Source organism: Fringilla coelebs, assembly GCF_963513975.1.
Source record: "Fringilla coelebs genome assembly, chromosome: 2".
NCBI lineage: Eukaryota > Metazoa > Chordata > Aves > Passeriformes > Fringillidae > Fringilla > Fringilla coelebs.
Window position 1 is genome coordinate 16,472,704 of NC_140029.1, and position 27,750 is coordinate 16,500,453.

General features: G+C 36.7%; 1 protein-coding gene across 1 annotated transcript in view; it reads right to left on the minus strand.

Moving 5' to 3' along the window:
* CDKL5 (cyclin dependent kinase like 5) overlaps positions 1-27,750 on the minus strand; it is a gene marked incomplete at both ends in the record, with an annotated part of 75,180 nt that overhangs the window by 32,985 nt on the left and 14,445 nt on the right. Inside the window, 5 exon segments of the mRNA XM_084225337.1 lie at positions 2,098-2,188; positions 7,614-7,673; positions 8,805-8,925; positions 11,868-12,004; positions 14,973-15,018. Coding sequence (XP_084081463.1) covers positions 2,098-2,188; positions 7,614-7,673; positions 8,805-8,925; positions 11,868-12,004; positions 14,973-15,018 — 455 coding nt within the window.

The window sequence follows — 27,750 nt, forward strand, 5'->3', positions numbered from 1 at the left end:
CAATATTTTGTCATCAAAGGGTACAGAGTACTCCACTAACAGTAGTTACCTGAGGCTCTCTAAAATGAGTAGATTTTAGATGTTCTGTGAATAATTATGGAGCAATTTCTTTCATCTCCTGAAATTTAAGTCTTGAATGTTATCACTAAACAAAAACCTCTCTGGGACACATTTTCAAAATTGAAAAAGTAAAACTGTATTTGTTAAATTGAATGTAGCTAATAAACCTATGAAGACTTTTGAATATCAGATGCTTATAAACATTTGGTAAATGTAAGGAAAGGGGGAATAGGAAAGATGAATGCCTGGGAAATAGAACAGGATTGCCAAGAAACAGGCAACACTTTGCCAGAAAAACTTGGCTTTAAAAGCATACACCAGCACAATTGAAACATTAAATACACAAATCCCCTCCCTTTCTCTACAAGCTAATCAAACAGATTTAGTCAACTACAAACAGACATAATTCCTGCTAAATTTCCTCTGCTTAGAAAACAGTTTCAGAAAATGCAGGTCAGACTAATACTATGTCTGTCAAGCTTTTCATGTCTTTCCTCTTAAATCCTCATTACTACTAGGGACAGAAAAAAATAGTTTGTATCTTAAAAGGTCAAAATTTATACTATTTTTCCAAGCCTTTTATTTATACTTATAAATGTACATACATACTTCACTGGAAGCTTTACTGTTTTCTCCAAAACGTGAAAAATTGAGCTTAGAGTTTTTTAATAGCAACTTTAAGATACTATTATGCACAGAAGAAAACAACTGCCAACAAATTTGATTAAGATTAGCACAGGACTGGGAATACTGGGATGACTTTATTGACAGAATAATTACTACTTAATTATTTACCTTTTCAAAAAATATCTAGTTCAGTGTTAATCAAAAGTTCTAACAAAGCCTTGTTTCCCAGGAGTACTTTAACATGGTGCTTGAAGACTCTTAGGAGTGACAGAAATGTTTGGATTCATCCTGTGACTAACAGTTCCTTATTTAAAGAATATGTATATATAAATACACATGCACTGTATGTTGGAATTGTATTCTAGGAGAGCTTTCACATAGTTTAGATTAATGCTCTGTTTAACTTGACTGTAATGGGAAGATCACATATCACAGATCTCCTTTTTTTTTCTTCTTCCTTTGCCCTTGAATTTGTTCATTTAGTATATCATGAATTTGTTTATTTAGTATCTCATGAATTTGTTCATTGATTATCTCAAAATCTGTTTTACCTTGTGAGGTAGTAAAATGCTCATTTTATGGATGAATAAAGGAGCAATAGTAAATTTTCTGGCTGAGGCTACTCCTATAACTAATACTTTTGCAGTCAATGCAACGCTAACGTCTCAGTGCTTTATTAAAATGATTTATACAGCCTCCTTCAATAAATTGTTCCTAACTAGTAAAAATCTAGCACCTCCCTTCTGAGTGACTTCAGCAGTGCTGGCAAAAGGTAACTACAAATGAAAATCAAAGCACAGAATCATAAGAAGTTTTTGGTTGGAAGGGACCTTTGAAGATCATTTCATTCCAATCCCCCTCACCTGGGCAGGGACACCTTCCACTAGATCAGGATGCTCAGAGCCCCATTCAACCTGATCGTGACACTGGCAGGGATGGGGCACCCACAGCTTCTCTAGGCAACCTGTTCAGAGCCTCACCACCTCTGAGCAAAAACACTACTTCCTAAGACAGTTCTGACACAAAGGATGAAGATATTAAGGGATGTTGCATTGTGAAAGCTGTAATGCCATTGCTATGTGATGTCCACACAAGGCTGGTGGAACATTCCAGGCTAGAGGACTACCATGGAATCCTCTTCTGAAAGAACTGGTGCAGGACCTGGAAGTATGTCTTTTATAATTCAGCCTAATATTTTGATCAGCTAAACACTACTCAGCTCTAGACAGGTCAATATGTCAATGATTCATACTGACTTACTGGAAATGAACAAAAATTATTGAAAATCTGGAACCTCTTGAAACCTTTAAATCAAACTCAGCTCTCCACAGGCAAAGGCTTACAAAAGGTGCTGAGAACCCATTTAGAATCAGTAGAGGTTTATTATGGCAGTTCTCAAAGTGTACTTACCCAAGCAAGAGTTCAGGTGAGCGGTACCATCGGGTAGCCACATATTCTGTATAGTTAGCATTGCTTCCTTCAGAGAGATTCCGAGCAAAGCCTGTCAGAGAAACCGTGAGAAAGATTGTATCCCATTTTAAAAACAATACCTGCATCACCACTGATTTGGGCAGGAAGAGGTCATGTCTATTTATACAGAAGCAAATTGTTTACAACCCCTGCTGCAGAATGATGTCTCCAACAACTGCTTGTCTCCTGAAATGCCAGCTTTTATTGATACAACAGTGAAAGTCAGCATGTCTGCTTTATTGACTCCCTTACTTGTGTACTATCTCACAAGTCAGTGGGGTTCTGCTATTACTCTGTATGCTGTCATGTAATCAAAACAGACTGAAAAAAGTTAACTGTCAGTATGCCATGTCAGCTATTGAAATATTACACTAAATTTCACTGAGGTGCTCTTTGCAGAAGAAGATTCTTTACATAACCTTAGAAACATTACACATGTGTATGTACTAGACTCTTCATTGATCCTAACTACTACTGTCTTTGATTTTTTTAAACTGGTCAAAAAATGACAAATTATTCTCATCTAAGGACATTCCCTCCAGGCTTGGCAAGGAAAATGGTCATCTCCTCAAAACAATAAAAAGCAGAAGTCTAGGAAAACCAGCAAAACTGTTTATATATGCACTTGGCTCACTCCACATGTTTCAGCTTCCCAACTGCTTTAGCATCACATTCACAACAAGGTTCTTCATGAATTAGGATCAAAAAGCTTGTCCAAATTAACTTCTTTATCCACATAATTTTGTTAAGAGTTAAAAAAAAATTAAAATGTATACTTATTTGAAATTGTACCAAAAATTCCCTACCGTCCTAAGGTGTACAATTATGATCACTGGATGACAGACAAGTGTCTGGAAAATCCATTTGTAGGAATAATTTGAACTTTTATTTTCATTCTCCTCTGTTCATTAAAAGTCAGCCAAGCACCACAATAATCTTACTGAATTTTTCATGTAGAAGTACTCCAGGACAGATGTTGGTACTATTTTCAAAAAGTAACAAGTCTTACTGTTTTCAAATAAATAATTAACAATTAGGTGAGACAGGACAGACAGATCTCAGCAGCAAGACTCCACATGTGTCAGCTCCCCACTAAAGCTCAAAGTGAGACAAACTTTTGGGACTGAAATGCAGAAGGAGCATTTCCAAAATGCTTTCTTATTGGGATGTGGCATTAAAACAGAGTTCAAAATTCCCTTCAGTGAAATCAGTGTAAATCTTTCCATTATTGCATGAACAATGAAGAAACAGTAAAAATTCCAGAGTGTTGCAGAAGAATAAGACATAACTCTATTTACTGATTCAGTAAGTGGTACTTAAATGCAATAGATGTTTTTCTTTATATCTGTGTTCCTCTGCAGAAGCTGCCAAAATTGCCTTTTCCATTCAACTATGTTTTGTAAGGTTGTAATTTAAAAAGTTTAAAAATTGTTTTTAGTATTCTGAAAGTGTAAAGCTTACCATGAAGAAGCCCAATTCCACTCCCCCCTGTGGAATACTAATTTACTACAAGATGAAGTAAAAATTTGGATGCAGATAATTATCACTATTATTATTAGACTAGTGATCATAGAAAAGAATTATAAATTTGTTAATGACATAGGGTACAGCTGTTACTTTTTGCAAGATACCGCTAACTCCAAGTGTTATTATACTAAAAGATGGGATGAGTATGATGAGGAATGGATATTTCAAAGCTGTTCAAACATAAGAATTCATATCTGTGTTCCCATAAAGTCCAATGAACATAACTGGTGCTGCTGCAGAAAAGCTGGAAAGGATTTTTTTTTAACTTCTAACATGGGGATTGATTGAATTTTGAAATATTACTATATTTAGAACTGCTTAGGCAGCCCCATTTTTGTTTCAAATTACAAGCTATCTGATTAATCTTGGCAGTGGAAAATCTTTCATTCATGTGTTTAAAGAACAGAGGGAAGATAATCAGGAGCTACACCAAAGAAATGGGACAGTCAAAATGTGGGAAACCCCAGACTGAAAGGGGGAGGGGAAGAAAGGAAAAAAGTTGTCACATAATAGAAATAAATACATGTGCTGATGTAACACATGAATCTGGTAGCACAGGAGCTCCTGTGCATCAGAAGACTGAACAGGTCAAAGTTTCATCCTCCTCCTTCCAGGCCAGTCTATCAGAACTTGGTCACAGACAGGAGCTATTATGTCCAGAAACCAGTTAATGTAGCTTGAAAAATCAACCCCTATCTTTACAGGCCAGGTGCAGCATGGATTTGATGTGGCAAGACAGAAAGCAAAGTTATCATCATGAGCTCCAGTGTCACCTCTTTACTCGGGTGATGCATTTTATAGATCCAGTATTGCTCTGACCCTATGACACCATGCAGAAACATGATGGACAGAACTACAGTTCAGAAAAACACATCTTTCTGAGGGAACAATTATTTCTGGTTATGATGGAGTTTGCTTATTTTTCCTTCTTCCAAATTGTGCTGAGGTATCAGGAATATAGAAATAAGAGAAGGAAGCTAGGGAGATTAGATCAACTCTAAACAGCAAGCAGGAACAGATTAGAAAATAAAGACAGGAGGAGATTTGGGTGAGAGCAAGTACAAAAACAATAGCATTTGCAAAGGCATCATGCTGCAGAAAGGAAAAAGCAAAATCAGAAATTTCAGGAAAGGACTTTAAACAACTCAGAGCTTGGTAGGAGAGATGTCAAGGAAAAAGATGTAAGAAAAAAAAAAGGAGGAGATTGTCACTTTCTTACAGAGAAACAAGGTACATTTAAGTTAGACATAAGGTAAACCATTCTAATCTTAATGACACGTAAGTACTTTAATAGATGCCGAGGAACACTAGGGAACCTCTATTATTCAGAATTTTAAGAATATACTAAGCAAACACCTGTCAAGAATGACACAGACATTCTTAATCCTTTCTTTGAGTAGGTGGAAAAACTAGAGGATTTCTTGAGGTCTTTTCCAGTCCCATGTTTCACGATTTCTATGCTTACACACCATACAGAAATTAAGAGGTTGCTAAAACAAGCAATTTTGCAGCCCTGGTGTTGAAAAAGCAAAACACACTAGTCAGAAAACTGAATTATTTCCAACAGTCAGATGCATCTCCTGTAATCAGCGCTTGGTACTGTTCTCTTTTTCCACTTCTATTGGCAGAAATGACACCCACACAACATGTGTCCAGGCAAACACAACAACCAATCTCAATTTTATTTAGCACGGTATGTACACAACACATGGCACAAGGATTATGAAGAATTATCTCATTAAAAATTTGTGATCTTTTCCTGTTTGAACTGGTTTTGTCCAGTGGGCTATTGCAAAGGGATGCATTATCCTTTTCTTTGTATTTGTAATCACATGAGGAATGTGACATTGTGTGTGGCACAAATGTGACAGTATATGTGTTCCAAAACATGAATCAAGCAAGGTAGTCAGACAGCATATCAAGTCATGCTACAAGGAAAATTCTTATATCCTAATCTCTGCATGTTCAGGAAACACTTGTGGTTAACACCATTCTGACATGTACTTTACAGTAACAGCTTAACCTACTAGCAATTATGTCAATTAGTAATAACACTAAAAAATTAAAACTGATTTAATCTTACAAGAGTTCCTCAGAATTTTAAATTCAACTAAAACTGAAAGGCCAGTTAAAATTAAAACTAACCCACATGAACATTAAGAACCACAGAAATACCTGGAACAGTTTGCCTTCCTTGATATTCTGCTGTGATATGCTGATCACTCTGAGTACACTGTGACTGCACATCTTTTCAAGAGGGGAAAGAGAACGTGGCTGGAGCACACAGCATGAGCAAGCCAACAGACCACACAGAGCACCACTGCTGGCAGAACTCACACCATCTCTATCTGGTGCAAAAACTGATGTCCAAAACACGACCATACCATTTGTCTGGCTTTTCATCTTCCTGCAGCTCTGCTCAGTGAATGTTGACACGAGTTCTCATGCAGAGATCTGTCAGCTGATGTCATTGACAACTCTAATGGCATTACTTTCAAGCAGGGACATCCCTCGCCCAAAGAAAAGGAGGGAGGAAGGGAGGGAGGGCCAGGGAAGGATGTGTGGGGTGCACAGCTCCCACAAAGACCCACTCAGGCTCCTTACTCCCACTGGCTGTTCCTGACTGTGATGCTAGCCCAGACTGGGGTGTGCACTGCACAGGGCACAGCCTGTGCTGGTTGTTCAGCTCTGCATAGGGCAGTGGGTTGGCCCCTCAGTGAGGTTTGCTTGGCAGGGGCAAGACCCTGGTAATCAGTGAAAGGTGAGGGAGGACAACCACAGAAGCACAGACAGAATCTTTCTGTGCACCAGACACCTTTCTGTGGGTGCCAGAAAAGCAAAGGCACCAAGAGTACCACACAAGAGTATCCTGATGTTCTGTCAGAGCTGTGCAGTACCTTACACTGAATTCAAAGAACATCCATGGACAAATTCTAAGGTTTTTCTTAGAATGGTTATTGCTTCTGAATGTTTAAGCAAAAATGCCTTAAGGATTAAAAGAAATAAGCAGAACTGCAAATGACAAACACCTTTCTTGTCTTCCTTAAAAACTATTTTGTTAGTGTACTTCTTTTCATTCAAAATTGCAGAGGTTTGAAATGACAGCTTTTGAACTGTTCTTACAAAAGTGCCCTTGGGTAACACTATGGAATTGGCTTTTATTTACCAAGCCAAACTGTAAGCTTTTCAGAGGGAACAATATTTTATTATGTGTTTATGTAGCATTTAGAACAAAAATACCGATTGTTGGAACATTCTGCCCTGTTGTATTCTTGGATCACTCAGGTGGGCAGAGTTCCCCTTATACCTGGGTGATGATTCTTCAAAGCCTTAAAGCTGACATTTAACAGGCACTGGTAGGTCAGGAAACATCAGAGTTAACCTAACAGCTACAGCTCTGACTCTGACCTCCAGTCATTCTGCCATTAATCACAGCTGGACATGATTCCTCAGTTAAGGTAACAAAACATCTGTAACTACACATAACATTCCACAAAAGCCAATGGTTCAAAAATTATATAGAAAGTACAAGCTTACTTTGTCTTTACTAAACAAGTAATAATTAACTTTTCTTTTAATACACAGGCCAGATAAACCTATAGTTTTGCCAGCCTCCTCATAGCTCATCATCTGTGCTCCTCTCAGCTGAGCCTCAGCAATGTCAAAAGCAGAAACCTTGTCTAATACAGGAAGAGAGAAATGCAGTGTTTCTATAGACATGTTAACACAGGTATTTCACAGGGTATGCAAATTAAGACCAGAATTCTTTCCAATTAAAGTACTAGCCCCAAACCTGAAGCAGTAATCAATTTTGACTGCTAGAAGACTTTTAAACAGTACATACTGTAGAACTCTTACAAAATAAGGCAAAACTGCACTGCAAGAGATTTTCTTTAATAAGGTAAGTAACAGGTATCTTCCAAACTTACCAAAGTCACATAACTTCAGAACATCATTGTGGCTTATTAAGAGGTTCTCTGGCTTGATATCTGAAGTATCAGAGTGGGTGGAAAGAAAAAAAAGAAGCTATTAACTTCTCTCAATTTTGGACTTTGTCAACAAATATTATTTCATTATAACTTATTTAGAGATATTCATGCAATCATAAATGAAGCATTACAAGAGCAACTGCTGAAACAGCTTCCAGCAATTCAGTTTGTGAACAGGCAGAATTAATTTTCTGCCTTTTGAAGTCTTCTAAAGTGTTTCCCAACAAAACATGGAAAGATAAAATGTGCTTACAGATATTCCTGGGCAGAAAACCAATATCTATATTTCATATTGCAAAATAAAAGAAAGGACTGATATTCAAGTACCCAGTTAACCAATAAAATATTAAGTATGTTGTGCTCAACATTTTCAGTTATAATGACCATTTGATCACCTCTTGTAATTTCTTTAGAAAAACTGTCTTGCCCAGTTTTAAACCCTTTTTTCATTTCTCTATTATACATGTGGTACATTTTTCAAATTACACTTTGAAAATATTTTCAGAATCATGTTGGTCTTAAAATATAAAAAGCACACTTTGTGAGGATTTTATCTTATTGGAAACACTAATTAAAAATGTTATTCTTGCAAAGTCACAAAGCAAAATGCAATTTTACTGAATCAGGATAAAGTACATAAAACTAGATGAAGTAATTCATCAAGATGTGTACTCTAAGTGCATGAAGCTTAGGGAGAAAGTAAATAAACAGAGCAGAAACTCAAGGGAGCTGGGAGGAACTGCCTTAAGAAGTAAAACATGGGGGACTAAGTTTTTCGTTTTAGGTTATTTTTCTTCTAATATTCTATTATCAATTCAAAAGTGAAATGACTGAGCCCCATGAAATGTTTTCAAAAAATCCTTTTTCTTAGACAATGTCTGTTCTTGCAGTTACAGTTTGCTGTGCTCATCACGTCCCAAAGACAGTGGACAGCAAACTTTTTGTGTAGATGAATTTCATTTTAAAATTATCTGGAGCAGCAGACTTTGGACCCAGCCAAATTTACTTTTTTTTTTTTTTCTGTTGATAGAAAGCAATTTTTTATATTTATATTAAATGCAAATTACTTCAAGCTGTAACATGTTTCCCTTGAGAAAGGGCCTTATTCCATGTGGAGAAGTACACACTTACCTCTATGAACAATATCATTCTTATGGCACCAATGAATTGCTTTAATTAGCTGGTAGATGTAGCTTTTCACTTTTTCTGGTGGAACTCCATTTGGCATTTCTTCTAGCAATTCAAGCATATTCTAAACATTTAAAAGACACATCATTTAAAACTCTAGCTGCTGGAAGACAACATGCTTTCAGCCTTTTGAAGCAACATATTTGGGCTAAAGAGCTCAGCTATGGAAAATCAGTTGTTTAACATTCAGGGAGGGAATTTTAATCATAAGCATTCTCCTAGCTGTGTTCATTCTGGAGAACACACTTGTGAAGACAACAATCCTAAAAGGTGAACCACAAATATACAGTGAGTCCATAAAAGACTGCCATCAAACCACTTTCCCTGAAACAACTTAAGAGTCATTTAATTACAAAATGTTGCTTAAACAGAAACACCAGGTCAGGGGTGAGGCTGTACAAAAACTTTAGCAAAGAAAAGCCTTTTGTAAATATTCAACAATGGTTTAACACGCTGTTCTCTTCATTAGGTTAGTTCTGCCACTCTGACACTGCAGGGCCACCATGCATCACCAACTGCATGTGTATATGGACGGGTGTAAAACAACACAAGCCTCCTGGTGCAAATGAAGTAACAGATATAAAAATGCCCCACAGGGTCATAAAGAGAAACCCAGGGAGTACCCCATAGCTACAGATCAGTTACAGTGGTCTTGGACATCTTGGCACTACAGCAACTACGGCCATATCAACTATTTTGTGGACGTAAATAAGAAAGAAAATAAACTTACTGTTTATACTAGTACATCTCCTCTTTGAAAAAGAACACTTAGATTCCCATTATGTTAACAGTTGCCTCTAATTATGCACAATTAGAAGTACAATGAAGTTTGTATGCTGATTTCTGAAGTAATAATGGGCAGCAGCCCACTTGAAGAGAGGAAAAAAAAAGTCTTATTTACTGAACACCGAAATAGGAATATTTTGGCTATATTGCCTTACACAACTCATTTAATGATGGATCTGAGCATTTGTAGATTTTTCATTAAAAGTAAATTTATCTTGTATTTGACACACATTTTCTTTAGCTGTAAAGTAAATTTTTTGAGGTTTCTCTTGAAAGATGTTTTAATGAACAGTAGAGATTTTGATGATATTTGAAAACATTTCTAAGTTTTGCAGTGTGGGAGTAAATACTGGAACTTATGTGCTTGAGCCTGAGTTTTCTTACAAACACACTTCAGACCTGAGGGAAGGAATTTTCTGCTAAGAAATCCTATTGGTTTTAGTTAGATTCTTGTCCACACAGAAGGCTGTGGATCTGGATAAGTAAGTCAAGAAGTTAGTGTTACAAATACAAAACAAAATAATAGCATCAACACAGGAAGACATAATCCTACATGAAGAAATTAACTAAGGGGATGATGAATAAAGGAGATTAGACTAAATGTGAATTTAAGTAATCTGGATTTCAGTATTGCAGAGTTAACATGCCCTGAAGGACACATAGTGCTCATTACCAGTTAAACAAAAAATTAGTCTACTCCACCACATTTTATTCAGTTCTTTCTACTTTTCCCTCATCCAAAGAATTCAGAAACATCCTGGTCTTCAAAGAAACTATGGGTGACACTACCTAAGATATCTGAAAATAAGAAATGTTCATTTACTTCAAAGTTTAACTGAAAAGAAAGGTGAACATTAATACAGAAATGACATTACATACAAACTAGACATGGTGTCTATCTTTATTACAAAATTCTTTTATTCTGATGTAAATAATGATAGATATTACAGCCTGGTGTTTGTACTGATATTAACCAGTTTTTTAATATATAACCCTTATCGGATCAATTAAATATCTTTTACTTATGCTGCTCTTTCAACCCACTTCTCCAGACAGCTTAGTCAAGTCAACCAGAACAGAAAATTAAAGATATGCTTTAAGTTGGTGCGTGATCAAAGATATTTCATGTGTCTGGAACAATCACAATGAACATGGGTGAAAAAAGCTAAGTTTGAATGTTAGATCCAAGTAAGATCCACCACATTAGAAGTTTCTGATCTGCTGGTGAAAACCAAAACTGATTTTTGCCAAATTGTGGGCTAATATAGGTCACCTCCCATTATGTAGTCAAGTTATACCACAAAATAAGTTGTCAACTTGATGTAAAGGAGACACCATTTTAGGGAGAGAAATTTTTAGATGAGAGAAAATTGACTGCAGAAGACTAGCTCACAGCTACACTGCAACACCACACTGGCAGGAAATTAAATGAATATTTCAGTCAAAGGAACAGTATTTCATGAAGGCTATAGACATATTTAAACCTGCATTTTCTTTTACTCTGTGTATCTGAATATCATCTAACTGTTTCCATGAAGAAATGCTAAATGGTTAGAATTCAGAGGGAAGGTCTACCTTCATCAGGAAGGTTGCAAAAATGACAAAAGACCAATCTGTTCTAGGTTGTTTCTTCCTGGAAACAGATCAGGATGCTTGGCAGTAGTAGGCCAATCTAAGGAAATTTTGGAATAGTTTCAAAATGAGGTCAGGACTGGAGTTAATGACAGTGGTCTTTGCCAAATCCCTCTAAGCAACTATTGACAGTGGCCTTGTTACAGAAATACACAAACAAATCCTATTTTTAACAGGGAAGGGTGGAGAAAGTTGAAAGATTCCAAGGTCAAAAGTCTATGATCTTGCTTTAAAAGACTACGTCAAGACTCATTACACAACATAACAGGACAGTTATCCAGCTTTACAATTAAACTGGATTAAAGAGTTCAGATGGAAATTTTTCTTCAAATCGTATGTATTCCAGTCTGCACAGTTTTTAACATGTTGGCATTCACAAATGGAAGACTTTTTTAAAATAAATACCAAGACATGACGTAAAACACCAGTAACCAGTGTTGCCATCTCCCAACATATTGTATTAAAGTTTCTGCTGCTTCTCTTTAGACATTAGGATAACGTACTTTTTTTTTAAAAAAAGTAATTTTTAAGACATTTTTAGTAAGCTGATAATTTAACTGTGGCAAGGATACTACAAACTCAACTCACTTTTTCCACATATTCAAAAACTAAGTATAATTTTCCTCTTCTTCTGAAGGCTTCCTTCAGCTCCACAATGTTCTCCTGTTTCAAAGTGCGAAGCATTTTAAGCTCTCGTAAAGTGGTTTCTTTGACTTCTTCATTTTCTAGAGTGTGAAGTAAAAGTGACAGAGTAAGCTGATTAAAAAACAAAACAAACCTTCCAAGTAAAAAGCGTTATAAAGATTCGTTTGAACCACTGATTAAATTCTCTGGTTTTAGACACTACTGAGGAAAAAAAAAAGCTTCTTTTCCAGTGTGGACTCTCTGTTTGCATACTTCTGCCTTGGAAGAGAGGTAAAAGATGACTGTGCTTATTATACAACACTCACAGATTTCCTATCACTACCATAAAGGTTTTCTGTGGCTGAGAAAGTCATAATGCATTGTTTGCATTTCTATCTTTTTTTATTATGAAGAGAACTAATATGTTTCAAAAAAACATTCATGTGTGTGTACATGCTATACCCCACAAATACACAACACACACATTAACCACTGGGAAGGTTGTCCTCAGCAGAAACACTGCAATGCAAAGCTCATCTTTGACCAATACCAAATAAATGTATTTGATTCTGAAATAATTTCATTTTCCAAAAGCCATCACAAATTTTAAGACTGAAGATCTTTAAGTTCTGTACACTCCCCACGTGGCTTTCAAAGGAAATTCAGCAATGCCAGACCAGTGTACCAGCCACAGGAGGCAGCAGAGTAAGCATTGATGCAACAAAGTCTTTAATCTAATTCAAAGGAGTCAAGAAATCTACCTGTTTCCTTAATTAAATTTAAATTAAAATTAAATTTAACTGATTTGACAATTTAATTGTCTGAAAGGTGTCCAAGAAAGGAGGAGTGCTTCACTAATGCTTCATACACTGCTTATCATTAAGGGGCTCTGAACTAAATAGGTTCTAAAGGATACCAGCAATGATAAGTGAAGCAAACCTGACTATTAGGTTTTATTTTTCATTTAGTAAAATGAAATCCATTAATTCAGTAAATTAGCTCATGCACATAGAAACAGCATACTTAATCATTTAGAACTGTTATACACAACAGAGAGTTACCAAATGGGAAATGCTTGCATAAATTCAAAACTAAATCACATTTGCAGGTTGTGTACCACAAGAACAATTAGAGACAGAGGAAGAAGAAACAAGAAAGAAATTGTTTTCCCAAGGCAAAAGGCCAGAAGATCTTTGCAGGGGAGAGCAAATAGCACTGGTCATGCAAATGCACTAATCATCATCAGAAGGGAGAGGGGGAAAATAAAAAATTGAAGTGCAGCAGGAGGGAAAAGGAAAACAAAATACTATAATCACAAATGTTTTGATTAAAAAATATATAATTTAGAGCAATCTAAATCTTTTCATTTTAAAACTTGAGTGCTTGATGTTGGCTTGCATCAGCCTGATTGCATAATCTCATCTATAAAAAAGACAGTCACTTTCCAGCACATTTAGTATTCATATGTCAAACAACGGCAAAAATTCAGTGAAACAAAAATGTCAATAGAAACAATTACAGTATATTCAAACTTCTAATGAACTACCATATTAACAGACAGATGTGAAATGGGCTGAATCAAATCCATCAAAAGAACTTCTGTCATATTTCCAGAAACTCGTAAACAACTAGCTACAAATCCAAAAAGCAGTCATCAGTCATGTAAACTGATATTATGTAATACCCTTGGAAAGCCAGACCTAATGGCAATGCTGTATTTTTTGTTCTCATTTTTTGGTAGACAAGCTAATACAATAATCCTTTTTAGGGCTTAATACTGAGATTTACTTCCTAGGATCTGTACTGAATAGCCACAGCAAGTTCCAAAAAGCAATTCTGAGATACTCTTGTGACCTGGTAAAGATGGTCACCACAATCAAACTATCTTCTACATCCTTTACAGGGATTTAAAACAGGTTTCTGAACAGCAGAGCTAAAACATTTATCGAATATACTCTTCAAGTGTCTGGGAAAATGACATGCCAAGCAGAGATTGCACTGTGCAAAACAAGATGCAAATCAGACTTTGCTGTGTCAGACTGACTGAAAAATATAGCCCTTGTAACCAACACCACCTCCATGGCCACCAGCAGTCCTGTAGGATAGCAAAACCAGAAAGTTTGCTAAAATAAAGTGACTGCTGTTTCTTTTAACACTATTGCTAACTTTTGGCTAAAGCCTTGGTACACAGCAAACCACAGCAGCATCACATCACATCACACCAGGATCACTCCTCTCACACCTCACACTTCTGTTTGTGCAGGTCTCTGGAGCTCAGGGCTGACTTTTGATGCACACAAGGTACACAGCTGCTCTCATGGCTGATTGCCTGCGCTGCCTGTGAAAGGATATGGTGATTCCCTGACCCCAAGTGTGGGTCAGAGAACCAGCCTTGTCTTGTACAGTCCTTTGGGTTTCTTACTGTCAGGTGAGGAATGTGCGCGTGGAGCAATCAGAGTAATTTCTGTGTGTCCTGCCTTCCGCCACCCTCTTTGCCAGCAACACTAATCCTTGCAGAAATTGGCTCTTCCTCCCTCTCAGCAAACTCAGAAATGCTGCAGAGTACTCAGGGCCTGCTGACTGAAGCCCCCTGAAGTGAGGACAAAGCTGCTGCCTCACCACCCAGCTCCCTCCATGGATCCTTGAGAGCTCCCAGATTTATTTTCCTGTGACTGAACTTCTCAACAACTTCTTTCAGGCTCCTCCATTTACAACTTCAAGATCCCCTCTCACAGATGAGGGGTGATAAAGCCTAAGGACTCTGCAAGTCACTATTACAAGAAGACTTTTTACATTTTCTGGTCACGTCCAATCTCCAAATGGCACATCTTACTACCATATACAGCACCACAATCTCATCCATATTAAGACAGATGCATCAAATGTAGTTATCTAATTAGAATGTTTAATGCAGTAGGTAGGAAAGATCAAGTGCCTTGAATATTTAGAGAGCTAATAAATCATTATCTTTTAAAATCATATCTTGTTATAGGAGACTTCTCATTTTAACTAAATAAATATTAACAATGTAGTTACTGACATTAAAGATCATGCAACAGAAAAGATTACCTTCACTGTCTTTGAATTTCTTGATAGCCACAATTTCATGTGTCTCCTGTAAAATAAAAGCAAATAAATGGAAATGAGCAAGATTTTCTGTGCATTTTCTCTTGCCATTTTTCCCCCGAGCATCGAAGGAAGAAATTAAAGAAACACCCAAAAGGAATTTCACAATGCAAAGAAATTAATTGAAAATCTGGAAAATACCTCAGCGATCAGGCCAAGTGCAATACAAACCCATGTGCAGCAGAAATGTCACAATTAGGATCCCCAGTACAAAAGCAAGAGTTAAATGTCCAAAGTACATATTTAAACACCTTGTAATGTATAACATTAAAATATTCAGAAGTGTTTTTCCTATGATTCTTGTTTCTTAGTGATTCTGAAGCTCTAGCAATCTTTTATCTAACCACAGTATGAATATGGGTGCTTATCATTATGAGGTGACATGAAAATACTGCTCCAGTGTAAGGCTTATAGTTAGATCTGCCATTTTGGCTGCCCAAATTTTTTGGGATTCAAAGTTCAAACATCCACAAAAAATACAGTATTAGGAAAGTACCTTCTCTGTGGCTCCTTTTAAAAATTTGTCATCTTAAGGGAAACCTATCCAAAATGGGCATCAGTAATTGAATGTGGCAGTGTTCAACCATGCTTACTGTACAGTCACAAGGGATAACTTCCTAGTGTCCACTTGCCTTTGCATTCCTCTAGCATTCTCTACTCACCAAATCATAGGTCACATTTTTCTCTTTAATTTCTCTCTTGTGTGAGCAGGAATGCATTTAGCACATGGACAAAATGTAGCCTAGTTCAGGTCTGCTCATGCAATGGTGGAGACACCTAACTTTAGCAGCAGGATGTAGAGGAAACATTGAAGTCACAGGGTAAGGGCTTGTGAGCAGACAGGCAGGAGGCTACCTGAGTACTTGATGAGCTAGATCGACCTTACACACCTTTACTGTTAAAAATAACAAAACCAAACAGCAATATCCCAATATTTATAGCATACAAATGCCAGATTGGAGGACAGCAATAAAAATGAAGACATTCTAGAATACCTGAAGACATGTGCATAACCATTATTGAGTAACACAAACATTTACTCAATTTTTCATTTGAAATCATTGTAACACGTGAACCTGTAAAATACCTGATCCCAATTAAAGTAAAAGCACATGGAAAGAATGGTCTGGAATAAACTGAAAAACTTATTTTACTAATTATATGTCTACTACTGAGTTATAGTACTGTTGTATTTATTAATTCTAATTCTAGCAATAATAGTAAGAGCTTCTAGGAGTATGAAGGAACATTAAGAGAGCGAGTAAATTTAGTTTATTTGACTTCTGGTATCTACTGCTAGGTGGTCTGGCTAATTAAGCCACTGAAAGATTTTTCAGACAAGGAACACTGTAATTGCCCTAAAAAAGCCTCTGCTGACTGTATCATGCCTATGCTTAGCCTGCATATACCACTTTGCAGATGAACTAAATTTATCCATTAGTATTACATGCCTACTTCACATGAGGTAAAAAAATAATTTCTAGATGTTTCAGCTACCAGAAATTTTTATTTTCAAAGTAATAGTTAAGTACACTGAAAGAAATATAGGAGTTGAAACATCCTGATACAGACAGCAATTCTGATTGATTCAAGAAAACTAGTCCATGTAACTTCTCTGCCATATCCTGATTTGGAAATTAAGTTTTAAAAGCTCTTGGGGTCAAGGTCTTTCAAAGGCTTGGGTAAGACATACTACCGAACATTCTGGAGGATTCTAACTATTTACAGTACTTAAAGAATGAGAGGTTATAGGAATAAAAAGAACAGAAAGACCTCAGTAACAGGAATGAAGAAGTTACCCAAACAGTTCAAAAGAATCTAACATTAGAGAAATTTTCATTTACAAAGCTTTGGGACTTCTATTATTTCATTAAACCAGTGAAATGATCATTAAGGGTGTCATAAGCAATTAAGAAGTTATACATGACACTTTCCCTATCAATGAAAAAAACCCAATAATATTTAAATAATCTGAGGTGAAACAGCAGCAGAATGAGACTAGACAATAGGTGCTTTAAGGAGCTGCCCTAGTAACATTATGTTCCATCTTAGCAAGGAACATTCTTGTCTAGGTTTCTTGGAGAATATCATCCTATGTAAATTATATTCTCTAGGAATGTGCTACTGGTGAAACAGTCAAGCCAAGGCTAAAATGGATACAAGGACACTGAAGATTACTATCCATAGATTCCAAAATACATTGCACCTGCTTGACAGAAAGTCTGTAACTTCCCTATGATGCAGAACACCTCTACAAGAGCTGGGGTGCTCCACGTGACAGAAGAGAAAATTGCAGCCAAGTGCACATTTCTCAGTTCTTACTCACGTGCTTTAAAAAAACTAAATGGTTTATATGAAGTGACATAAAAAATAGCACCCCTCATAATTTTAAACTAGTTTCAAATGAAAGAACCCATCTGAAATGCCCTGTTCCTCTATTTCCATGACTCCTACTAATTTTGAACTAGATGTCCAGTTTCCACCAAATTTTAAAAAAGAAATGCAAGATATTAAAAGAGGAAATTTCAAAAAAATTGTCTCAAATTCATCATCTATAAACAGAATATCCTTCCTTGGGGAAAGGTACCAGCAAGAACTCAGTCTCCTGTACCCTGTACAATATTGCAGGTCAGCAGCATATGTAAACTGCGCAACAGAATCAGCCATTGCACATAATTTTCCTTAACATAAGCTAACACAGAATTGAAAACATGGAATAAATTTTGTATATGGATGAATATAGCAGGCATATAATAGAGGTGGCAAAAATACCCTTCCTGGATTAGGAGAGACATGCTGGTCAGACACAGGCCAAACCTGAAGTTTCAATACTGACAGGCACTTGGTGCAAAGCAAACAGACACCACACTGCTGAGCCCTGAGAAGATGGACAGAACAGGGGACACAAAGAAAAGCAGAGGAATGAAGAGGAAGCAAGAAATTCAATAGTGATAATTCAGACTTCTGGGCAAATCTGAAAGGTTCTTGAGAGATTGAATTTAGACTTTTTTACTGAAATGTCTACTTAAAAGACATTTTGGAGATCTGAGTTCTTTTGTGGATCTGGTTTTCTGCCCTTCAAAAACAGGCTAAATTGGAATTCTCCAAAATAGAATTGCCATTCACTAAAATCTGGGGTTTTTTTAATTTCAAGGGGTGTTCAAGATTGTACTATGAAACAGAACAGTACTGAAAACAATGTTCAGACTGATTGTGGAAACCTACTTGTACAACAGCTCAGTATCCAACTCCTAGCATGAAAACTGTCATTGACAATTCAATGTATCACCTAGGTAGATAAGCTGGTACTAGTTGATTCCATGTTTCATTTCAATGAATGCCAAAGAAAGAAAAAACTAATATAATCCTTTCTGATCTCTATTACTTACTACTACCGGCTTATATCACGAAGGAAAATTTGAGTTTGCTTAGCTTAGTAATTTTGCTTCACTCAGCTACATCTATTACTAAGCACCTCATTACCATGTTCTAATAAAAATAATATGGCCTCAATATTTGAGTTTACAACAACAGCAAATTTGCAAACAGAGAAGTCAAATCTCTCTAAACACTGGCAGTTACCTCTGATTATTGAGCATGCATATTATAAACATTCTGTGTTATAAAACTATAGGAAGAACAGTGTTAAAATTAAACATACAACAAGAGATTAATATTACTGAAAAGACTTTGTGTAAAAGTTAAGGACGTACAGGAACTGGTTATTCAGACTACATGATTACATGTGTCTAAAATGGGGCAAAATATGTCTCTTCAAGTACAAACCTGCAAATGTCTTTTAATAAGGCTAAGACAAAAATTTCTGTTCAGTTTTCTTCACATATAAATATAGTGATAGAGAGGAGGAAGAAGGTACCTGCTCATGGGAAAAGGGAACCTCCAGCCCTGGAGAGAGGAATCACTTCATATTAGGGCTCAGTCCTTTCCTATACCTCGAAATATGAGTGGGAATTGCCTCTGGAGAAAAAACAAGCCTCACTATCTGCCCCTTTAATCACAGAATATGGCTAGGAGAGCTGAGCATTTTCACTGTTGTGCTCCTTGCCACCCACAAGTTTCTCTCCAAGGTTTCCTCGGAAGATTGTCATAGCTGGTGTTTCCTGTCATCACTATCAAACTAATTCAAAACCATTTAATTTTATCTCATTTAAAGGACAGAGGTCCCCTATTTTTCCACTGTCTCTACAAAATTTGTATGACAGAAGTCGCTCTAATTATATGTAATTATATATAGCACAAGACACAAGTGTCAGAACAGCAGAGTAATGTATCTCTGTTGTTTTCTTGAAAGATCCTAGATGGGAGTATTCAAGGAAAAAGATGCTGCTTCACATAAATCAAGATCTTAGAACTACAACCATTATTGTCTGGAAAGAGAAAGCATATTCTGTTCTTGAAAATGTCATGTTACAAAAAAAAAAAGAAATCTCTTTAAATGCTTGTCCCTATTTTATTTCAAAGTTTCTGTAAGGACTTTTCTTCCTTTTACTTTTGCAAATCATGGAAAATATGACACACAGCACAGGTACACAACAAGGCTGTCGAAAAACAGGTAAGACTCTGACCTTCTGAAAGTTACATTGGTTCACCCCAATTTGACTGCCTCACCCGGTATGAGTGGAAGAATTTCTCAAGCATGGATTTTTTAAGCAACTGAAAGAACAAATGTTTATAAATATCAACAAATGTGAGCAGAGATGGCAGCAGTCAATGCTGAGAGCATCCCATGCACAAGCAGCACATTGCTGCCCTTTCTCAGGTGGTGCTGCTCAAGCCCTGGTTAGTACATCACGTCAGGATTTTACACTGGTGCATTAAGTGAAACAACAGAGTATGATATGGCAAGTTCTGTGGTTGGCTCATCATTTCCATCTGTACAAGTGTGAGGGTGTTTAGGCCCAAAATCAACTTCTGTCAGAAAAAGTTAAATCAATTGTATTCTCTAATCACAAGAGAGCATTCACATTTCAGAAAAATTATTTAGAAGTGAGCAATAACCGGTTTGATCCTCACCGATCCATTATCACATTTGTACAATTTAGTTTGCCACAACAAAAACACACATTAAAAAAAAAAAGAACAAAATTCAGCTAAACATATCCAATGGCTAATGTCTTTTCAGAACAAAGTAGTACAATTTTACTCTGACTTGCAGAAACATTGCATAATATGTTCTACAACATTAAAGTATGTAGACAGATTTTTCAATAATCTTGATTTTGCAAAATCACAGAATATTAAGCAGTTAGCCACAAGGCAACAAAAGCCCAGAAAACCATTACAAGATGGTTTTTTTCATCAGTTGGTTAAAATGAAGCTTAAAATAAAAAACAAACAAACAAATATTTTTTTCAAATTTACTCTCAAAACAAGAAAATATTAGCATTTTAGTCAGATCAATGTACCTCAAATGTGACATTTGAAATTACAAAAGTTTTTAAACTAAGCCAAGAAATGAATATTCTGAGAGGTCACAGGCACCATTACCTGCAATTATGCCAGGTCCTTAAATCACTGCCCAGACACTGTCCTGACTCCATCTCTATTCTGCCTTAAACCACCACCACCTTTAGACTGGAACACAACTTCCTGCTGTCTCAACACTTCTGATCTTACATGATGGCAATTTTGCTGGCAATAACTTTCAAAATCTAGTGGAGTACCTTAAAATATTCTCTAGAGGGAAAGATGTGCAAGATGATGCAATTTCTTTTTTCAAACAGTTTGACAATAAGAAGTCACAGTTCTTCTACACCTAAAAAACTTTAGAGAACTTCCCTCAAGAGATGCTTCACTGTTTCAACCTTCTGTTTCTCCCTTGAGAAAAGTGCAATTCTTCTGTTTATCAGCGAAACCCCTCACACCTGGTTTATCTAAGCAAATATAATTCTTAGCATGGGAGAAGTTCCAGGAAATTACTTTCTAATCTAAAAGTCCGATTTATTTTTAGGAAGAGACAGAGTCTTTCATAAATAATGACAGAAGAGTACGTCTGAGTTATCACAATGCCTTTATTTACTGGAAAATTGCTTAGAATTTTTCCAACACATATATGTTAGAGCTTACTTGAGAAGAAGCACCTAGAGTGAATCACCACAAATCAATTTTTTATCTCTTGAAAGCAGAATGTTATTTACTAACCATCTAAGTGCAGGGGAAGACTCCTAATGGAACAAAGAGCTCTATATTTGATGTGCTACTTTAGGGAAGATGGTCACACTGTCTCCTGTGGAAGAACAAGAGGACCAAGGAAAGCTTAAACCACTCTAAAAGATTTCAAGGGGAATAGCCATATAACTTCAGCTATTCCACTGGGGAAAGAAGCACAAGAGAAGGCCAGAACCCTGAGATACAAGTTTGACAGGAAATTACCAGCAAGTGCAGGTAATGATGGAAAGAGATTTAAGAAAAAAAAAAATTACAAAGATTGAAACATTTTCTGATTTCTTTATGTATGTCCTTCAGAAAAACTTGCAACAACTTTACTGTTTGCTCAGATGTCATGAGCAAATGCTTCCATTACCAGCCTTACTTGTTTTAAATCAAGTGTAGTATAAGGGAGTCATAAACAGCAGGCTTTTCTCATCCAATTATCAGATGAATCCACAAGCGAAATGAGTGTCCCATCTGTGTCCATGGACTCCCAGACTGGGGCTCCAGCCCCAGTGGCAGGCTCGAGTGACAATGGTGCTGATGCCAGGGGCTCTCCAGACTGCAGGAAGTTTACAGGCTCAGAGGACAGCTGGGGCTGGATGGCACTTCCGCTGATTTTGAATGTCCCCATTTCTAGGGACATTCAGCATAGCCTTCAAGGCATCCAAAATCCACCAGGATGAGATTTGGAGCAACGTGCTGTAGCTGATTCTGCTTTGAGCAGTTGTGAAGAGGCACACCTGAATCCTAGGGAGTGCACTAAAAAGCATTCATTTTACATTCTTCAAGAACTTGCAGTCTACTAATTTAGGGTGTACATGCTACCCTGAAAAGAACACTTCAAAGAAAGTGAACCCACTCAGTATTTTCTACCAGCTGTTGGGCTGATGATAGTGGTTAGCATCAGAACTTCCATTTTTCCAAGTGGATTTTTCATATTCATTCACAATTTTCTCCAAGCAAGAAAGTAAATATGCATCTCCAAAGAACATGTACAATAATGTAATGAAAAGGATCTGGAATAAAAACCAGCTTTAAACACTATAAATGTAGCTATTCTAGCTTTTCATGATAAAATAGTACTATTTTAGCAATTTTAAAAATAATCTGTGTTTCATTTCGTTCTTTTGTAGCACTAATCCATATAATTTTACAATTTGAGAGTATTTTTTAATAACCATGGATGTAAAACAGAAACCAAATTCAGTACATGTCTATAAAATTCTTCCAATGCAGAAATGTCAGTAATAGTAATTTCAGTTTCAAACCTCAGTCTTCTTCCAGTTCTATTTGTTTGGGATGTTTTGTTTTGTTTTTTTTTTTTTTTTTTTTGGTCTGTTAACACTGGAAATTGTGAAAATGAAAGCTATTTATAAATAGCATAATACTGCATTGGGAGATACCAGCATTATTTAATTACTTTTTATAGCATAATCTGGACACTTGTAATACAAGTGATAACAAAGTAGAAAATGCAGTAAGGCAAACTGTACTACCTTCATGGCTTCCTTTAAGATATCACTGACTCCATAGATTCAGAGGTCAACAAGACATTTATAATTACATTATATTTCCTAATTTTTTTTGTCATTTTAATGCAATGCTCTTTTCCTGGGCACCTTGTAAATCAAGAGTTGGTAGAACTTATTAGAAAATAGTTACTTTGGTTGGTTGGTCATTAAAAAAATATATCATTGCCAAAGTCCTCAGTGTTATTATCCTAAGTCTCAGACTCAAAATAGTTTCAGCATGACTGGCTGAAATTCTGAAGCTTATCACATCTCAAGCTTTAGTTTTGAAATCTTTATTTCTGCAGTGGATACAATTTAGTTTTTATCTGGTACTTCCACATTTTAAATTTTTGGAGCTTGTCTTTTTTCTCATCAACAATCTGGCAGGCATTTTCTTTAAACTGTAAAACAAGACCTACTGTGAACCAAAGGCAAACTTGTCAAGCAGGTTCCTGAGGCTGAAACTCTTCAGATGAAATTCAGTTTCAGATTAAGACATCCATATTCAGATCCCTGTATGTGAATTGTGTGTTCAAACTTCTAAGAGCTGAACATTGATCACTCACTCCAGTCATGATTCAGTAGCCAAAACATGGGCATCTAGAAGCATTTAAGATTGCTGAGGTATCTACAACACTCACATGGGAATGTCAGAGAGGCCTTTCAGAGCTGCCTCCCTTGAAATCTCCACCTATCAGTTTTTTGAATACTCTCTGTTCAAGGTCTGTACTTTTTAACATTTTCTCCTCAATGTACTCATGGTCTTGAGCTCTGCTATTATGCAAATACTGCAGCCAATTATTCTAATAATCTGGCTGGTCTTTCCAACACCTGCATCAAGAAATTTCCCTGATACCCTTCAGAAATCTCAGGGACTGCTTACATCCCATCACACTGCCTGTTGAGGAAACACCAGGGAAGTTCAAGCCCCCCCCTGAAAACAAGGGTCAGAGTTCCCCCCCTGAAAAACAAGTGCTTCAGAAACATCATCAGCTGCATAAAGAAGGCTTTGCCCATATTTTCACCTTGGTCAGGTGGTCTACAGCGAAGACCCAAAATAATGCCACAGTTTCTGGTCTCATCTCTAACTCTGAACCACAGGGTCTCAACCACACTATCATCCATCTGCTATGACCCACTTTTCCCTTAAGAGTGGGCCATCACACTATCCCAGAAAATACCACCATACATCTGAGACACTCTTTCCCACAAAGGGAAACTTCATTCCCCTTTCTCTCGAGCCCATCTTTTCTGAAATGTCTGCATTCATCCATCCATCCACCATAAAGTACCACTATTAATTCTATGTTAACAATTTTTATATACCAACTAAATTTTTGTTTTAGTGTGCAAGCTACAACAGGATTTCTCAAACTTAGTTAACTTGGCTTAACACTATCTCAGAATAAAACTGGCTCTCAGTGCTGAAGGAAAAACACCTAAACACAGCAGCAGCTGCTGTCATTTCCACGCTGCACAAGGAGAGACAAGGTTTGCCCTAACTTTTACAACCCTCAAGTGCAAATGGGAGCAACAACTCCTCTGTATTCTGCAATGGGCCTTAAAGAACCAGAGGTGGCAATTTCCTATTCAGATACCAAGCAGCCATTCCAGATCTGTTCTGGAGCAAATGCAAGAGGCAAGGTAGAGGTTATTTTTAGTTTTAAAATATTAATTAGTTAGTAATGGTAAGCACTCCACATCTGGGGGAAAGCCTAAGCCACAATGGTCTTCCTGTCTAGAACTCAACTCTTAGGTTTAGCGCCCCCAATTAAAAATAAAGTTTTAAACTGAAAACTTTTCCTCCTCACATTTTGGGTGCACAAATTAGTGCAACTATGTAACCCTGTCTTCTTCATGCAATTTGGTATGTGAAAGGTATTACCTAATGTAACCATCACTGTTGGTATTTTGGTGTCAGCTCATTGTTAGGTTTGGCTATGGAACATTTCACAGATGTCTGCATTAACCCTAGCAATCTGTCATTCCCTTTCACTTATTCCAGATCTTTAATGAGAATATTTTTTGTGTTGTTCTCCAGGGAATGATAAATTTGAACAGGAAGTGACACTTGTATTTTAAGCTTCAGTTCACATTAGACAACAGTATTACAGAAAGAAAACAATACCCTCCTCTGCTGTAATGATTTTTTGGCATTTACAAGACATCTTTTTGCTCTCTAGGTCTTTTTCATAAAGAAATATTTTTGTTGACATTACGCTCATACCAAAGCAAATTAGATTTTAGAAGTTTTTTCCAGTCTGTATATTGATGGGCAATTAAGTGGAGACCCTAATTTCTTCTCAAAGTTTTTACATTTAGGTTTGCAGAGAAAAAAAAGGCTTTTCTTGTCTGGGATTATACAGACAGTGCACTCTCTGGAAAATAAGAGAGAAATTCTTGCCGTCTAAGAAAACTGCAGTTTTTCTCAGCGAAGGATCTAAAAGGGCATTCCTTTTAGAGATGTTCTCTTCTTCATAGAATAGCATTAAGATTAAAATTTATTCTAAACTGCTTAAAAGAAAGACAGCAGGCAAAATTCATACCCCAAACACCTCCTGATCACTGCTGCAGAGGTCAGAGGAACAGGAGGAATGCATCTACACAAGTTGCATGGTAATTTAGTTAACTTGAGAAGCCAACCATACATGTGGAAATAAAGGAATCTGCATCCAAGGAAGATTTCTGCTGCTACTACTAACAGATGAAGAAGAAATGGCAGCTAAGCTTTCATAAAAATAGCATTTTCTGCAGATGAAATTTCAACTTAGGAGCTAAATGAAGAAAGAGAGTTTGTGGACTTATTTCAGACAGTTTTTTCAGCATCTGAAAAGTTGTGGCCAGATCAGTATATCTTCCCTTATATTTCAATAAGGGGGAAAAAGCCTGAACACCACAGAAATTCTGGGAAGACTAAAAAAAGCTCTTCTAGCAAAAACTGCCTCTACCACTGAGACTAATATGTTGCCCTGTTACATCTTACACACAACACATGTACTTTTGAGCTGGGAGAAAAAAAAAAGGATAACCACACAGAATTAAAGTTCACTGTGAAAGTCTGGCCAAGCATGACAAACAAATACTTCTTGGAAAAAGGGGAAGGAAAAGTGTTGTGATCTCACCAAGTTTATTATCACAAATACTGGAAACACTATGTGGGGAGAGAGGATAAAAAAGTGCAGAGTGAAGAGCTAAGGGCCAGGGAATATATGGGCTAAAGAAACTGGGAAAAGAAGTCAGACAAATGCAGTCTGAGAACAGATTGGAAAAGAGAACTGGGGTAAGGCACCTCGACTGAGAAGTTAGTGCTAAAACCAGCATAACAAATAAATGAATCTGTGAACATTAAAATTTTAGTGGAACCCAATTTAACTGAAAGCAGAGGAACGGTGAGAATTCAGAAATAGCTGCAAACCCACTAAAACCACAGATGAATCTCATTCCACAGTGTTCTGGTATGCACGGGGGATGAAGGCAACAGGTTACTAGCTATGCCATCTCAAATACTAGAAGCTGACAGCTGTGTGACAACTGCGTGGGTATCCATATGGTGTTCCATGATGAATTTTGTATTTGAGAAGTCTAGAAAATTGTGGGGGGAAAAAAAAAGTAAGTTCATCACAGTATCTATAAGCAAGGCAGTATTTGAGGGGAAAAGGTAGCATTCTTTCATTAGAAATACTGGTGTATGCAAAAGAAACTCAAGCCCTTCTCCAGGCCTAAAATAGAAACAGCAACCTCCAAGGCTAAATTAAACTGGGAACAATTATATTCTGTGTTTTAAAAGACTCAATGAATCTACATAAAATGCCAAATATTTCCTAAGGTAGAGCCTATCCCATTTAGCTTTAGCCAGCTAAGCATTAGATTCTATGTGAATTGTCACGGCTTTCCCCACAGTTAGTAAAAGCAGGGGAGGGAGAGATCTGGCCAGAAGGTTACTGGTTTTAATAATTTCCAGATGGTAAGAGCTGCTTTTCGGATTTTGGACTCTCTCAACTTATATAAATGAGGAAGATTGGTTATGCAAGACCTAAGCACTGAAACAGTGGGTGAGATTAATTCCACCCAAGTTACTTAACTTTGCAGCCCTTCTGTCTGTATGTTTTATTTTTGCATGCACAAACTTACATGCATTCACATGTTTTTAAGGTACATTTCCAAATCTTATCAAGACTAGTAACCTCAGGGATATTACTTTCTGGATCATTATTCTTGGAGTTGCATTGCTACATTCAGATCATCACAGTTCATTGGATTGTACTTGTAATTAACATGCTGGAAACACAAAGTATTCCAAACTGTGTTACTGAAGTAAGAACATCTCCATTGCCAACGTAACTGCAGCGTCAATTCTCACATCCCACAAAGCAATCTGGCATAACTAGCAGCAAGACCAGAATTTCTGAAGCTCATCCTTCTTCTTTCACCTGCATATTAGAGGATAAAGTATATGTTCACTGGTGAGGATCTTCATGAAGCTATAAATATCCCTGCTATGAGCCTTGCATTTCCTTTCTCTGGTATAATTAAAGGTACTACCTGAGATCAATAAAGCTTTAAACAACTTGCAAATAAGGCCCCATTAGAAGTAGCTTTTCTCTTTACATTAAGCTTCCAGAGGAATGCTTTAGATCAGATCCTTGAGCAAGAGCTCAAATATTTAACATAAGAGGTTTTCATAAGAAAATTTTGAATTTAGAATGTATGTCGTATATTGACCTCCTAGAGCCACATTTCTCTCAGTTCCAAGGCACTATACAAATTCACTTAAACAGAGGTGAAAGAAAAAGTAACAATTGGAAAAGCTTTAAGATTCTTTGTGGAGTAAAGGTTTTGAACCTTTTACTTAGCAAAACTTCTCATGAATGTTCTGTAACAGGTTCCTACTTCAGATTTGATTTAAGATTACTACAAAAATCCAAAAGCTAAACCTGTACAAGTAAGCTTGGAGCTTCACTGCAGCACTAGGTCTAAACTAGATGCAGATTTGGAAAACAAAGCGTCCTCAGAGGAAGGGTGCCTTCTGTCCTTTG